Source organism: Olea europaea, chromosome 10 (assembly GCF_002742605.1).
Source record: "Olea europaea var. sylvestris chromosome 10, O_europaea_v1, whole genome shotgun sequence".
In the NCBI taxonomy this organism is placed as follows: Eukaryota; Viridiplantae; Streptophyta; class Magnoliopsida; order Lamiales; family Oleaceae; genus Olea; species Olea europaea.
The window spans coordinates 14,670,028-14,685,526 of NC_036246.1; the positions used below are offsets into that span (position 1 = coordinate 14,670,028).

At 32.5% G+C, this 15,499-nt stretch overlaps 1 protein-coding gene across 4 annotated transcripts; it reads right to left on the reverse strand.

Annotated features, from left to right (window-relative positions):
* Positions 1–5,742: 5,742 nt before the first annotated feature.
* LOC111401342 (abscisic acid 8'-hydroxylase 4-like) lies at positions 5,743–9,715 on the reverse strand. 4 transcript variants are annotated; one of them, XM_023029039.1, is made up of 9 exons: positions 9,427–9,710; positions 9,007–9,328; positions 8,508–8,657; positions 8,068–8,316; positions 7,775–7,864; positions 7,469–7,547; positions 6,943–7,049; positions 6,469–6,587; positions 5,743–6,095 (listed from the first exon to the last, which is right to left on the reverse strand). In XM_023029039.1, the coding sequence occupies exons 1-9, from the start codon at positions 9,630–9,632 to the stop codon at positions 5,993–5,995; spliced, it is 1,425 nt and encodes a 474-aa protein (XP_022884807.1). In that variant the 5' UTR covers positions 9,633–9,710; the 3' UTR covers positions 5,743–5,992. The 4 variants fall into 4 exon arrangements, 3 of the variants coding, with proteins under 3 accessions (XP_022884807.1, XP_022884808.1, XP_022884809.1); XR_002703986.1 differs by lacking the exon at positions 6,943–7,049 and having other exon boundaries at positions 9,427–9,714; XM_023029041.1 differs by lacking the exon at positions 6,469–6,587 and having other exon boundaries at positions 5,999–6,095; positions 9,427–9,715.
* Positions 9,716–15,499: the final 5,784 nt, after the last annotated feature.

The window sequence follows — 15,499 nt, forward strand, 5'->3', positions numbered from 1 at the left end:
AACACTGTTTTGAAAATACTTTGTTTCACTATATATCCTATTGTTTAATGGGATGAATTGTATTATTTATTTTTAGCCCAGGTTTGTGACCGAGTCAGCACAAATATGTATACGGGCAGGTGTCTATGTATATTGAAATGAAGGAAAAAAACATTGATATTTTAAATTCTGTATGTAATAATTTGGCTAGGCCGCGTGTTGGGTCCATTAGTGTTAATCGAAGCGAGGTGTGTCACTTTGCAAGCTAGGAAATGAGGAAATGTTATTGCAGCACAAATATGCATAGGGCAGTTGTATTTGCATATTGAAATGGAGGAAACAACATTGATATTTTAAATTCTACATGTAATATTTTGGCTCAGTGAAGTGAATTTTCAAAAGTACTCCAAAATTAAGGGCATTTCTGTAAGTAATATGGGATGTGGATGGGCTTGGGGTATACATATAGGTGGAAATTACATGGCAACATGTGTTTAAAATTTACAATTCATATATTAGGTATGAAATTTATTTGTTCAAATACCAGGTATTAATTTAATTATAAAACCACCCATCCCCAACTGTCCCACCCCCACCCCCAAACCCTAATTATTAGTATTTCCTTCTGTCTTCACACTTTCTATGTTCTCTCTCTACACTCTCTCGTTTCTCTCCTCTTTCTTATACACCATCAAATCACCACCGAGGATGACACGGCACGAGCGATCTATAGCATGATTGCACAATTTGAACGGCGATTTGAGTTCGCATAGCATGACAAGAACTGACCATTTGTCATCCAGTTTACGAAGATCGCCTTGTGCCTTCGACTCTCAGTTTCACACGACAATTTGAATGTTGTAGTGAAGATTTGAGTGGTGATTTTTGTGGTGTTGGTGGTGGTTTGACTGTGGAGGTGGGGATGGTGATTGTGGTGTAGTGGTTGGTTTATGTAAATGTGTGTTTTTGTTGAGCTTTAATAGTCCCAATATGTGGAATTGTGGTCACAAATTGCTGCTGAAAATTTGGGGTGAGTTTTATTGATTGTGTGCAGTTGATTGTGGTGGCCGTGTGGTGGTGGTGGTACAAGCTGTGAGGTGGTTGTGGTGTTGGTGTGATGGTGTTGGTAGTGGTGATGGTGGTGGCAGCAGCGGTGGCGTCTTTCTATTAGTGTTGGAGGTGGTTGTTTGTGGAGAGCTGATAACGGTGGTGTTGTGGTGCTGGCGGGATGAGAGTGGTCACAAGTGGCTGTAATGGCAGTGGCGGTGGTTGTGTTGGTGTTGTGGTGGGGTGGGTAGTGTTTGTGACCAAGTATGGGCAGTGGATCAGGGTTGGGTGTTTGGTGTATGTGATTAAATACTTGGTTCTTTGTAACTAACTATTAAACTATGACCTTAAAATTCGATAATGTGTGACTAAAAAAATCATCTGTGACCAACAAATTTGAAAATATGTGATCGATAGATTAACTATAACCAGTGTTTTAGTGGTGCCTAGGCTCCGCCTAAGCTTGATGCTTGGTCAAAACACCAAGTCAAGTGGCTTGACATCTTATTTGATTGTCAACGACAATCGTTGACCGCTAAGGCACACCTAGGCGCAATTATGCTCACATTGACGTGCATTATTGTTCTTTTTTATTTTTAAATTTTGTGTTGTTAAAAAATTATCAATGTCTAATTTCTTCATTTCGCCCTAATTTAAGATAACCACTTGTATCGGAAGATACGAATGACGAATTAGATGAAGAAGATGATATTGAATTGTAGTCCGATAAAAAGTTAGATAAGATTTAAGTTCCTATACTATTTGTTTACTATTTTGTATTTAAGTTTGAAATTTATCTTTTTGTTGAAAACTTTGAAAAAATGTATAACATTCCTATAAATCTGTTTTAAATGTTTAGTGAGTATTGTTTTTAATTATTAAATAGTTTTTGATTTATTAAAAATTAAAATAATATTAAAATAAAAAACGCATTTTTACGCCTAAATCTCGCTTAAGCTTGCATAGCCCATAGCTTGGCCTACACGCATCGCTACGCGTTACACCTTTTTAAACACTGACTGTAACATATAATTTTTTTGATTGTGACTAATAAAATAAATTATGACCTATAAATTTTTTGATTTGCAATCTCGACATAATTCGTAACCAATTAATTTGATAATATGTGACTAATAAATAAGTTGTGATCTATAATTATATTTCTGTGACTATTAATTGTATAATTGTGACATTATTATATTTAATTAATAAATATTTTTAATTAATTATCTCATATTTGAGTTTTGCATTTTCAAACTATACACCTGACTTATGATTTGATGTAAACTAAATTACTAAGTTATGATTTTTTCCCATATATATAGGGTTATTACTGAATGTGGGTCGGCTTAGAATGTAGCAACTCCAAAGATGGGCTTCTTGAAGTTGGGCCGCACCAAAAAAAAAAAGGTATCTATTATTATTATTATTATTATTATTATTATTAAACTAACAACAACTCCTAAAAAATATACCGTGCATTTGACTGCCCTTTTTCTTTTTCTTTTTTTTTTATGTGTATCGACCTAGTAAAATTTATTTATTCCCCTGATTTCGTCCCTACAATGGCTGTTCATGCGATGGATCATGGTTGCTGAAAATTTTCGTAATGCACACGAACACTAATTTGGTCAAAGCATTATGACTAACCTTTCATATCAAATTGTCGTAGGATGCAACGAAACGAACAATAAGATTCAGAAAAGGAAGGGGAAGAAAGAGAGAAAAATAGATAGAATAAAGAGAATTTAGAGAGAAAAATGTCAATTTATTTCATATTAAAATAGTGTATTAAAATGAATATACACTCTTTATATAAAATTCAAGCAAACCTAGTTTGAAAAAGAAACAAAAGAAATAAAACCTAATTCTAATCAAATTTAAAAATTATAATAAATTAAGCCCATGCTTGACAATCATTATTTGAGGAAAAAATAGTTTTGAATTGTGATTTTTAAGTAAATGTATGGTTAAAAAGTAAGGAAGTGTTTTGAATTTACATATAGAATATTTTATTTCTGTGAACATATGTTTGAAAATATGTAAATAAATAAATAAATAAATAAATGATTGTCAAATATAGACTAAATAAAAACTAAACTAAATCCATTACTGCCCCCATCAAATTTATAAAAGAATTGGACTAGCGGGAGTGTTGCAAAGCTCTCGTTTTGTCTCTATTAAATTAAATTTCATTTTTCTCTCACATTTTTAAACATACAATCTTTCATAAAATAATATTACACGTATATCGAAAATTTTTCTTTCTTTTTCAACTATTCATTTAACAAAAATATTATCCCACCTATTTTAATTTGAAAATGGGGGCTAAATGGGGGCAAAATATCCGATTAGCCACATTTGAGCATTGGCCTCAACTATAGTCAAGAAAGTAATGGTATGCTTTTAGAGTGTGCTCAGGGACCATACGCACCCAACACCAACCTTTCACTTGACCAATCACACACTTGCTACCTGGTTCTAACGTAGCCTCTCATCACAACTAGAACTTTTGGAACATTTTAACGCGTGGCATCAACAAATATCACCCAACATCACATTTCACATCACCCAACCACAATATGTGATGGAAAAATCCCGTCGTACAGAAAAATAATGTACAGAAACCTCACAAACATTCACATGGGGATGGACCCTATGTGAATTAAAATATTGCAAAAAATAACCCACTCACTATTGCATGTGTGTATTCTGTACAGCTTCTATAAATGATTTTTCTGTACATGTAGGGGGTTAGATATGTGATATAAAACATACTATTGAATGGGGTGATGAAGAATTGAATCGACATGGGAAAAAAATAATAGTGCAGAGACAATATTTGAACTTCAATTTGTATTCATAATACTATTTCGAAAAGAGAATGAAGAGACAAGTAGAACTCATTATTTTGCTAGGATATACGATGGATTTTGACCATTCAAGTTCGTTTAGAATTCGAAAATTGTTTTTAAAATTTTAATTCTATTTTTTTCATTTAGTTTATTTTGAGTTCTTTTCAATTTTAGCCCCTTTTTGATCCCAATTTTGGTTAAAATGTATTATAGAATGATGATTTTTTGGAGAATGTGTGGTTAAAAAATAAGTAAATTTTTTTGAAATACTCGTATAATTATTTTATGAGAGAATGTGTGATTGAAAATGAAATTTGAAAAAATGAATTTTTGAAGAATTTGGGCTCAAACAGGGACTTAGTTTGTCTAATTCACTCTTTTTTTTTAATCATATTTCAATCAGTAAAATCCATGATGTTAATTTTTCATAATTTGGTAGATTTCAAAATTCATGTTATGAAGGTTTTCTTTTGAATTTCTTGTTTAACGCTATGTCAATATGGGAGGAGAAAAAGTTCGCATATGGGCAATTTTTTAAATAATTAACTACTTTTGAATCTACTTTCAAATCCCGATCAATGGGAAAGAAATAATGTGCTTGGCTAAGGTGATTGAAAGAAAATTGGGTGACAGGGTGGGGTGGCAACAACTTAGTGATGGGAAAAAAATTTGCCCCGAACAGGTTAGCGGGATGGGGGCGGGGCGCGGCATCCTTGCCCCGCATCGTGAAGGAGAAAAAAAAGATTAAAAATAATTTTATTTCTAAATAATTCACCTGTTAAAAGTCTATTTTGAATTTGTATTTTATTCTCTAATAATAACATAATTCGAAACTTTGAAAATGTAAAAAATAAAAAATAAAAAAAATTAAAGGGGGCAAAAAGTTGCGTCGCGCGCTGAATCCGTCTCGTTTGCCATCTGTGCAACAACTAATTGGGTATTGTGTTTTTTTTTTATTTTTTATACCATCTAATCATGTGTTGACAAAAGATCTCGCCCTTTTTTAAAATGTGTCATTTGAGCCTATCACTGTAACAAGATTGCGGGAAAAAATAGAAATACAAGTTGTGTAATAGTTTGATTCTCACAAACTTAAGTGTTCAAACTTGACTCCTCCCATGTAGGGAAAATCGGAGACTAGTTTAAAAAACACTATTCTTTAGTACTTTCATGACAAAAACATATTGAATGCTTGTTTGAGTTCCGTATTTTTTTTATTTATTTTTTTCCAAAAAATGTATTTTGTAATAATTTCATGATGGAAAAATGAGTGATAAAAAAAATAAGTAAATGATTTGAATTTATGTATAATATTATTTTACTAAAAAATGTGCAGTTGAAATTGGATCAAATCACTCCTGAAGAATGTATTTTGATTGAAAAAATGAGCTCAAACAAGGACTGAATTTGATAAGTTCGACCTAATGATCGAGCTTTACTAAACTAGTTTATGAAAGAAAAATAGTAGAAGTTGTTTCTAAACATCATTTCAATAAGTAAACAACTACATGCTGCAAAACAAATATAGCCTCATTTATTTCAGCAAGAAATCTCGATTAAAATTTAAGTTAAATCAGCAATTAATTTTAATTACACATTCATACAATTTACAATTTTTCGATCACATATTTTATCAACTTTTATCAAAATCTATTTAAAATTTGATTTTCGTTCAAATCATATATGGACATGGTAAACTAACACATAAGAGCAAAGATATTTGAATATTGAAGATAAAAATAAAACCATTTCCGGTTTCCTCCCTACGCATGGTCCCTTTCAAGCAAATTTCCTCTAGAAAAATGAAATTTGATTTCCACGACATTGCCGAGAAAATAAATCAACAAAGCATGAGAGAAAATTCAACTAAATCAAATTTTATCATTTTTTTGTAGCATTAATACTTCAATTCCAATTCTTCAAAGAAAGTAGCACACATTTTACAAGCTGTAACTGATAAGAAATATGAATACAATTCTTCCTTGATTAATTCAATAATTGCTTTTGAGGAAAAGAGGGCCAACCCCATATTAGTTTGAAGGGGCAAATTAGATTGAAAGCAAAGAGGAAAAGTGAAATTTCGTTAAGGAATATGACTTGGTATGGCCTACTTAATTGTATGATTCTTGTTTCCAGAATCTGGCTGGTAGTCCATGCGATGGGATGGGGAATGGGCCATATTCAATCCCACTTTGGGATCCCACCACCTCATACCTGCAAACACAATCATCAAATAAAACCAAACATCACATACCACTCACCAATGTCGACTCGTAAATGGTAAAACAGACTGTACAGTACAAGACAATATTAATATCAGGAAAAAAAAACATTTTGTATTGTATTGTAAAAAATCTTGAATTATATTGTGTACAAAACATATATGATACGTTTGGGGGTTGAACTGAACATACTTGGAACAAGATACATGTAAAGAATTTGTCTGATTTAATTCTACTTACCAATATGCTTTTAAAAATGGATTTGTCTACTTGTACACCAGGGTGTCAGGTGTGTAAACCGGGATCACCTTGGTGTATAAATAGAAAAACTCTTTAAATATACTTGTTTTAGTTTCAAAAAGTACCTGCACTGAGAGACTAGATAGTGGATCATAATGAGCATCTCTAGCTTAGCAAGTTCGTTACCAGGGCAGGCATGTACTCCACTGCCAAATGGCATAAATGTATTGGGTTTCACCACATCCTACAACATAAAGCATGTACTAATATTTGTTAATTTGTCTTTCTTATGACCCATGACTCAATCAATGAGTCAAATCTCCTTGTGCTTTAGAACGTCCCACGATAACAATAAAGAATGCACTATTTAACTACTATTGGTGTAGATTTTAATCATACAAAAATTTCAAATCAAAGTCAATAATTATTTTTAATCATATTTTATGAGCTTCACAACTTTTCAATTACAGATTTTATCAACTTTGTTAGAATTTATTAAAATCTAAATAGGGACTAAATATGAAATTTTAATTTTTAATTCCTACCAAATCCGAACTAAATATGCAATTCAAAGTCAACCGAAAAATATTAACTTGTACCTCAAATCTAAAAGGATCAAACTTTTGAGGATCAACAAAGAAATCTGGATTGTGATGAATATTCCTGAATAAAGGCATGACCTTCCATCCCTTTGGAATTAGGTACCCTGCCACCAAATTGTACCAACTTTTCAGTGCCCCAAAACATTGATTACCAATGCAATAATATTTTTGTACATAAATGTTTTAGGCCTGTTTGGGGGCGATTTTTTCAACCAAAAAATTGATTTTTTGACTGTTATTTCACTATTTCAGTCGTCATATTTGACTTCTTCTTTCACGGATGGACCTCCCTTTTCTCCTAACGGTCAAAAAATCAATTCTTAAAATCCCTCCCAAACAAGCTCTTAATAGAAAATTTGACAAACGCTGAGGTTACATGCATTCAACTTTTGATTTGAAGTTATGAAGCTCAAATTAAGGACTAGGGTGCATGTTACTTCAAAACATCTATTATAGAAGCTGTCAAAAAAATTGTATAAGTAGCGGAAAGAGTTACGAACATTTCCCTTAAGAGAAATGCTACCTTTATATTCCACATCTATGACTGCCTCTCGAAATGTAAATGATATAATGCTTGCCATTCTCAAACTCTCCAAAATCACCTGAATAAAAATGCAGCATGGAACCGATCCCAAGTTACTTCCACGAGTTTCAAAACGTGACGTGTGGATGATGTTAGCAAGTTAGACATGAGGTTCACCGTCAATATTGAACGTGAATTGATACTACTTATAAATGATTAATGTGATTTTGTAACAAAATTTTGGCATTATCTGTAATATGGACTAAACTTAACCGACTTGAATTGAAACGTGTTTTAGTTAAATACCTTGTAAGTAAAGGGCATATTTCTTGTCTGGTTCCATGTTAAATGCTTATTTTCATTTCGATTCAATTGATATATTGCCTTCTGTTCTGCCTGCATGCAAAATCAAAAACATATTATAGACGATGATTACAAAGCTAATTCAAGCATAAGGTCAAGAAATTAGAATGATCTAGAGACACGAAAAAAACTTAGAATGTATTGCTTTGACCCCACAAAGAATCGGGTTTTTCTTATAGAGACGTTGTATTACTCCGGAGCAACTAGAAAATGGGATGGACTCTTCTAGATCTTACCTTGACAGCATCGAAAACTTTTCGGTTGTCGTAGAGGTACTTGAGAATCCATGTCATGGCACTCGCGGTCGTGTCTTTTGACGCAAAAAGTACTCCGATGATGTTGTCGGCAATCTGCTCATCATTTAGAGTTTCACCATTGTCATCTTTATAATTCATCAGACAACTCAACAGGTTCTTCTCCAAAAGGCTCTTTTCCTTTCTTTCTCTTGTAATTCTACTTAATATTTCACTCAGCCTCTTCCTTGCCTTCATGAATTAAAATGGCAAGTGTGGTTAGTACAAATGACTGTCCATTTTCGACACTTGTGCTAAGGTAGACTAGACCGTGTTAAATAAGAACATAAGTTAAGAATCTAGTTTATTGTACGGTCCAATATTATTTAACAAAAGCAAACATGCCATTATAGAAAAATGCTTGGTGAAATTGATGACTTTACCTTCCTTGCCTTTTGGTATGGAGTTCCAGGTAAGTTTGTTGGAAAAGAATTGTACCCTCTATCTAGTATGCTATAGTTCTTCTTCAACTCTTCTTTGTAATGGGGCTCCAAATGACCAAAAATAGAGAGAATACCTACTTCTAATGAAAACTGTAGGAAATCAACGGTCAAAGACGAATCAGATTTCTCGTATAAAAGTTTAAACTATTAGAGAAAGATACATTTTTTCATTTAAATTGTAGTTTTAAACATGTCCCCACATGCTTGCCAAATTCATTTTTCATTAAGAACTGACACGTTAGTATCGAAACTAGGAACTTAGGTGAACAACGGCGGATCCAAGTTAAGCAGCTAACCAATATAGGGGGGAAAAAATTTAGGCAGAGCCAGGACGGACGACCCCAGGGGTTCGTCGGGTGCTAGCTCCGTCCCTGTGACACGTGCACAATTTTCAAACTCAAAGACATATATAGAGGCGCCAATGATGGAAGAAACGAACCTTTTTCATCTCGTGGAAAATGTTTATGACACGGTCACCCGTCCACGAATCTATTGCAGACACTGCTATGGCTTCGATGTCTGCCATCAGGTTGCGAATGGCCTCCGGGTACAAGGTGCCCTGAACCAGCTTCCTAAGGCGCATATGGTACTCCCCCTGGTGAAAAAACAGCGCGGAGGGGCCGATCAAGTTTTCCTTGCTCTTCGGATATGTCGGCTTGAACAAATGTGCCTGAGTGACTAGCACGAGTCGAGCTGCTTCTGGGCTCGCCAACATTATACAAGGGCAACCAAGTATATGTGTCTTAAAGATTTCTCCATTCCTGAATAAGAACATCCCGGTTATAAAAATTATATCAGGACATGTCAGAATTCAGTATTAGACAGAATTGGCAAGTAATCGAGATTGAAAGCAAGAAACCTTTTTTCTCTGTCAGAAAAAAAGACATTTGGATCTTGGGAATAGAGCTGAAGAGTTTCTCCAATATAAGGCCACCCCATTGAGCCTGGAGGGAGCTTAGTTTTCCTTTCTGAATTTTTTCTTTTCATTCTTTTTGAAATCACATATAAAAATACAGTAAATAGAAAGGAAAAAACAGGCTCAAAGAATGAAATAATCTTCTCCATCTCTCTCTCTGGGAATGCCTTTGTATTCTGAGGTGATATTTGATTCACTGAGAAATCGAGGCCTGCTGATTTATAGAGACGCAGAAAGGATGATTAAAAAGAAAAAAAAAATGTTGAAAGACAAAAATTTCTGTATAAATTCGTTGATAATATTATGACGTGTACGTATTTGAACAGTAGCAATTTATTACAGGTTATCCAGTTTCCTTTTTCCTGGGTGCTCATTGTAATTTCATCGGCTATTGAAATCCACATCATATCTTCCAAAATCTAAATAGGTGGCCGTAATTTTTATTTGTTTCACTATATTTTAATTGCAGTTAAAATTTTCAATTTTTCCTTGTTGTAATAATTATTTTTTTAATTTTTTCATCTAATTCTTATCTTTAACCTCCTATTAATTAGTACATAAAATACTTTGTTTCCATGATTTGAAATGAGAGAAAATATTTTTTCATACCTTTTTATTTATATATTTTTCAAATATGATAGAAAATAAGTTTTTATATGCTATTTCAACAAAAATTTTAGACATAAACTGTTATCAAATATGTTAAACTAATGAAAAGTTTGAATTTAAGAATGCCATGAAAAATTGTTAGGGACGTAAATGTTATAATGAGAAAAGATTGTGAACTTCAAATATATTTAAAATGTGGTGCAAGAAATAAAAATTGTGATTTGAACACAATTACCCAATCTAATTTTGACTTCCTTAATACGTTTGATTATAGCAGTAAGCAAAAACTGGAAAATTGAACCAAAATTGCTTTTTATAATCATCGATTTAGTATCATGTGGACTGCTGTGATCCAATGAACGAAGGCAAGTTCGAGCAAAGATCCATTAATTGTTGACAAATGGCCGATGACGAGGTCGCGAGCACAAAGGGTCAAAGAAGCGATGTGATTACTTGTTCAAGTTACGATGGATGAAAAATCAATCATGGCAAACAAAGGAACAAGTTTCGTTTTGAGCTTGGGAGAGGAAACAATTTGGATCAACTTGATTCGAGCAGCTGAGGACAGANTGGCAAACAAAGGAACAAGTTTCGTTTTGAGCTTGGGAGAGGAAACAATTTGGATCAACTTGATTCGAGCAGCTGAGGACAGAGCCAAGCCGAGCAACTACACTATGCGATTGCATAGTGTTAACATGCAATCGTCTGCATCTGAGTTTACCAAGACAAAAGAATGGGATTCAAGTTCTTCTATGTGATCGCATCCCAATGTACTATGCGGCCACATAGTACAAGTCCATGACGCGATTTTTTCAAATTCGTGTAATCTTCTAATTATATTAAAACTCTAATTTTTGGTATTTTTTTTCTTTAGACTTTTACTCCCTGTTTTACTAGGGTTTTATGAGTTCCTTATATATAGAGAACACATTATTTACATCGTAAAAGAACATTCATTCATTCAATAAGAGATGCTTTCAATTCATTGTTCTTCATTGATGTAATTTTACGAACTTATTAAAAAGTATTTCTTGTGGCGTTCAAACAATTTGGGCGAGATTCTTGAATCTTGTGATTAAGGGGTCAACATATTGTAGGCAATTTTGTTGGTTCTTTGGTTCATTATTTTTTGGTTGAACCCTAAACTTTGATTTCTTGGCTTTCTTAGATGGATTCAATCTTTCGTAGTTTTTGGAGTTATTATTGTTACGTGGGTTCACAACACGGATCCATTAAGGAATATTTTTTTAAATAAGCCAAACCATTCTCAAACGGTTTGGTTTAGGTTTCAAAATTTAACTCTTGGAATAAAATCAAATTGGGCCATTTAAAAATATAAAATAAAAATAAAATTGTGAATTGTAAATTGTAAATTTTTGCCAAAATTTAGACCGATAAAGCAATCTTAGTTTCCAAAATAAAGTATAACTATAAAATTTAGTACAGAGAATTGGTTATTTGGTCAATTGTTTATTGCTTAATACCAATAATTAGTAAAACATTCTAATTTCATAAGGACATATATCAAGGATCACATAACTTTTTACATAATGTTATGTGTCATTTTATTATTTGTCAATTTAAAACATAATTAATTTTTTCATCCAATCTTTTCCCTCGACATCATTTTGATAACTTCTTTCAGCTATTTTTCTGTATAAACAGCAAAATCCATTTCATAACTCCATTTTGAGATTTTTCATTGATTTTGTTATTATTTAATTTACAATTTGATATGTATAGGTGTTTTTTTTTTTCTTTAAGTAAAGTATGAAAATATATTACCGTCATCTACTAGTGATGATAAAGAAAATATGAAAAAGAAAAAATCCATGGCCAAATATCGGTTTAAAGCTTGACCAAGCCGTTAGATTTAGGTTTGAGATTCTCTCAAATCGTTTTAAAATTTGTTAGGAAATCGATCAAATTGGACTAATCATACACCTTGTTTAAGGTTTGGAGAACCTAATTATTGGAATACCCCTGTCGATTGGTATAAAGATGTAATGTGAATTGCATATGATTATTTTGAGAGTAACTCGAACCTAGGATCCAACATGATTTTTATTTTTCTATTGGCCTAGGCATAAAAGTGCGAGATTTTGCCTGCCCAATCTGAATTCGATTTAAATCCTCATTTATTTCCTCCAAATTTCTAACCTTACGAACATTAGTAACATGTTCAGAATATCAGTATATTGGACTCATGAACATGAATAACAGTACTAAAAATCAAAATATGGGTGTCATTTAAATGATATCTCCTTTTTGTTCTTAATAATTATTGCTTCTACCAAAGTTGACGTCCCTGTCATTTTAGATTTATTATATCATTTTAGGTATGATCTATATCAGACAAAAGTAAACTCTGTATATTGTATAAGAATCCAAAAAAAAAAAAAAAAAACATCAATTTTCCCTTTCTTAGGCCCCGTTTGGTACACATTAATGTAAAAACGAGAATGAAAAACATAGCCGTTACGGGCCCCACACAAGAGATAGAAAGTCAAATATGGTGGCTTGAAGTAATAAATAATGGTCATATTTTCATTTTAAAGGACAAATAATGGAAAACAACTGAGGGCCCAGAGTAACAATAACATAATTTTCTTGCATAACAAGGCATCCGTATCGCATGATGTTACATTATTTTCAACCAAGAATATTCACAGAGTTTCTTGATTGTACCAGAGTGTCGAAATTAATGCACATATATAATTGGACTTTTCGAGGGTTTTCATGTAAAATGATTTATCAGTCAATCTTTTTCTTGTTTCATAATCAGGACAGGTAATCAGAGAAATGTCACTGAATTCTTCTTGATTCATTGTCAAGAAGCAACCAGTATGTTCCATATGTTAAAACTTTGACTCAATTTTTGTGCACGTGGATGATTTGGTAATGAGAAAATGGACTAAACGAAGATTTGATGATATTTCAATCTCAAAGGTTTCTCGTTGACGCTTGATCAATAATTGATTATACAATTTCTAGTGATTTTGTCGTATGTTTGATTTTAAATATGTTTGCATGCATTCTAACATTGAATTGAGAGCCGTCTTAGTGATAATATTCAACTCGAATCAAATTCAAACCCATCGTCTAGCTACTTTACACCAATTCTAATTTTTTAAAAATGCAAAATAGTTATAAGAAACAATTTTATATATATATATATATATATATGAGAGAGAGAGAGAGAGAGAGAGAGGATCTTCTAAGTATCGGTGTATCAGTGACATGGTACACTAGTTAATTGATGAATTTTTTTAGGGAAGTATCATATATTAATCGGATATAATGGCTTTAATACTAAGAAAGACTCAATATTTGATTAAGAATCATGTGTCTGTAATGTGATGTTTAATTAAAAATAGTGGTGGCAATGATTTAATATATATTAATATTTTTCTTTTCAAATTACTATGCTATATTGAACATATTGTCTGAGATAAATATTTAATGATATTACATGTCACTATATAAACTTAAATATAAATTTTATGACAATAGTAATAAATAACATGATCATTATACATAATGTTCATTTTGTATCCTGGCATGTTACGCTTGACTTATTCTTCATGCAGCACAGCTAAAGCTGATAGTCTAAAATCTACATCAATATACATAAATAAGTAAACTTGAATTAAATAATTTCTTTGTTCATCAAATAAAAAATAAGAGTATTACTCTAATATGTTAATATTTACTATTTAAATAAGTAAACAAATTTATTTAGACTTTGTGCTTGTTTGAAAGTGATTAAAGCGGTCTTATAGAATGTGTAACAAAATATGAGCAATGAATTGTAGGCACTATTCTAAAAGGTGCGCAATGGCGACGCGTAGTGTGTGACACACAGCGAAAACGCCAAGTCAAGTGGTTTGATGCCTTATTTAATGGTCTTCAGCAATCGTTAACCGCTAATGTACCTCTAGGTACGCATAACACCTTATTTAATGATCATTAGCAATCGTTGACCGCTAATGTGCGTCAAAGTGTAGTTATGCGCACCTAGGCTCGCATAATTATCTTCTTTTTTAAAAAAAAAAAAATTGATTTTTTTATAAAGTTTTCTAAGTTAAAATTTAAATGTTGATTTCTTCACTTCGTCAATCTAAATGCAAAATAATCACTTAAAGCTTGAACAAAGTAAATCTCCCAAAAATTCCTATTTATTTACTATTTAATCTTAACATTTAGAACTATCTTTTTGTTGAAAACTTTAAAAAATGTATAAATTTCCTATAAATTTATTTTAGATGCTTGACAGGTATTATTTTTAAATATCAAACAATTTTTCAATTGATTAAAACTTCAAATAATATTAAAATAAGATTTTTTTTTTTTTACTCTTTTTTATGCCTATGCCTCGCCTAACCCGTAGTTTGGCCTCTATGCATCGCCACACATTACGCCTTCTAGAACATTGACAATAGGTCGGATGAAAACTTGGTTTAATCAAATTTAAATTATATTTAAGTTTTACCAAACATGCAATTTTAAAATAAAAATTATTTGATTATTCATATCAGCATGTAAGTGAGAATCCTACTGACCAAAATTTTTAAAGGTTGAATCCCAACCTTGAAAGTACCCCAGCGCCCTGCTACTGGAGTATCGTGAGGGAGGTAAATCGCGGGATATGCTCCAACAGGCCATGGAATAAGAGATTGCTTGTACACTGGTGCCTACAAAGAGTCCAATTCCATATCTCAGGAATCGAACCCTTACACTGCGGTAGCTAGCAAGGCTGAGACTACCTCACTCTTGTCCTTTACACCACTGGGCTATGCCTTTGGGCACTATTGAACAAAATTTTTACTTATTTTTAAGCTGGACAAGACGGTTAATTACGTCGATGGCCGTTGAAGTTTTGAGTAATTATGTTAATAGTCACTGAAATTTTGAGTAGTTACGTCATGGTCACTAGAGTTAATTTTTATCGACCATCAAAGTCATTATTTAAAATTTATATTGATTTTAAACGTAGTTAATCCTGGAATCGACGTACCTGATTTTTCTATTTGTAATTAGTCAAAAAATTAGTGCGGTGGAATTCGTAAGGGATGGCCCACAAGAATCCGGCAGTGCTATACAGCTCACCGCGTCGGATATCTTAAGATCTCCATGTCTCTAGATTGGATAGTATTAATGGGCCCCAATAATTATACGGGCCCACCTCTATATAAATTGTACGGAAACTAATGCACACGTGGAATTCTGCTTTTGATCATGGACCCATTTTTATAAATAATTATGCCATTTTGGCCCCCATTTTATAAACAATGATTTTTCACAATCGATGCCAGCTGGATGACAATTGTCGTTTTGTCAGTGGTCCATTTCGAGAAACTTCGTATGCGAGAAACAGTTTATTAATATTTTTCTCACTCCAGTATCA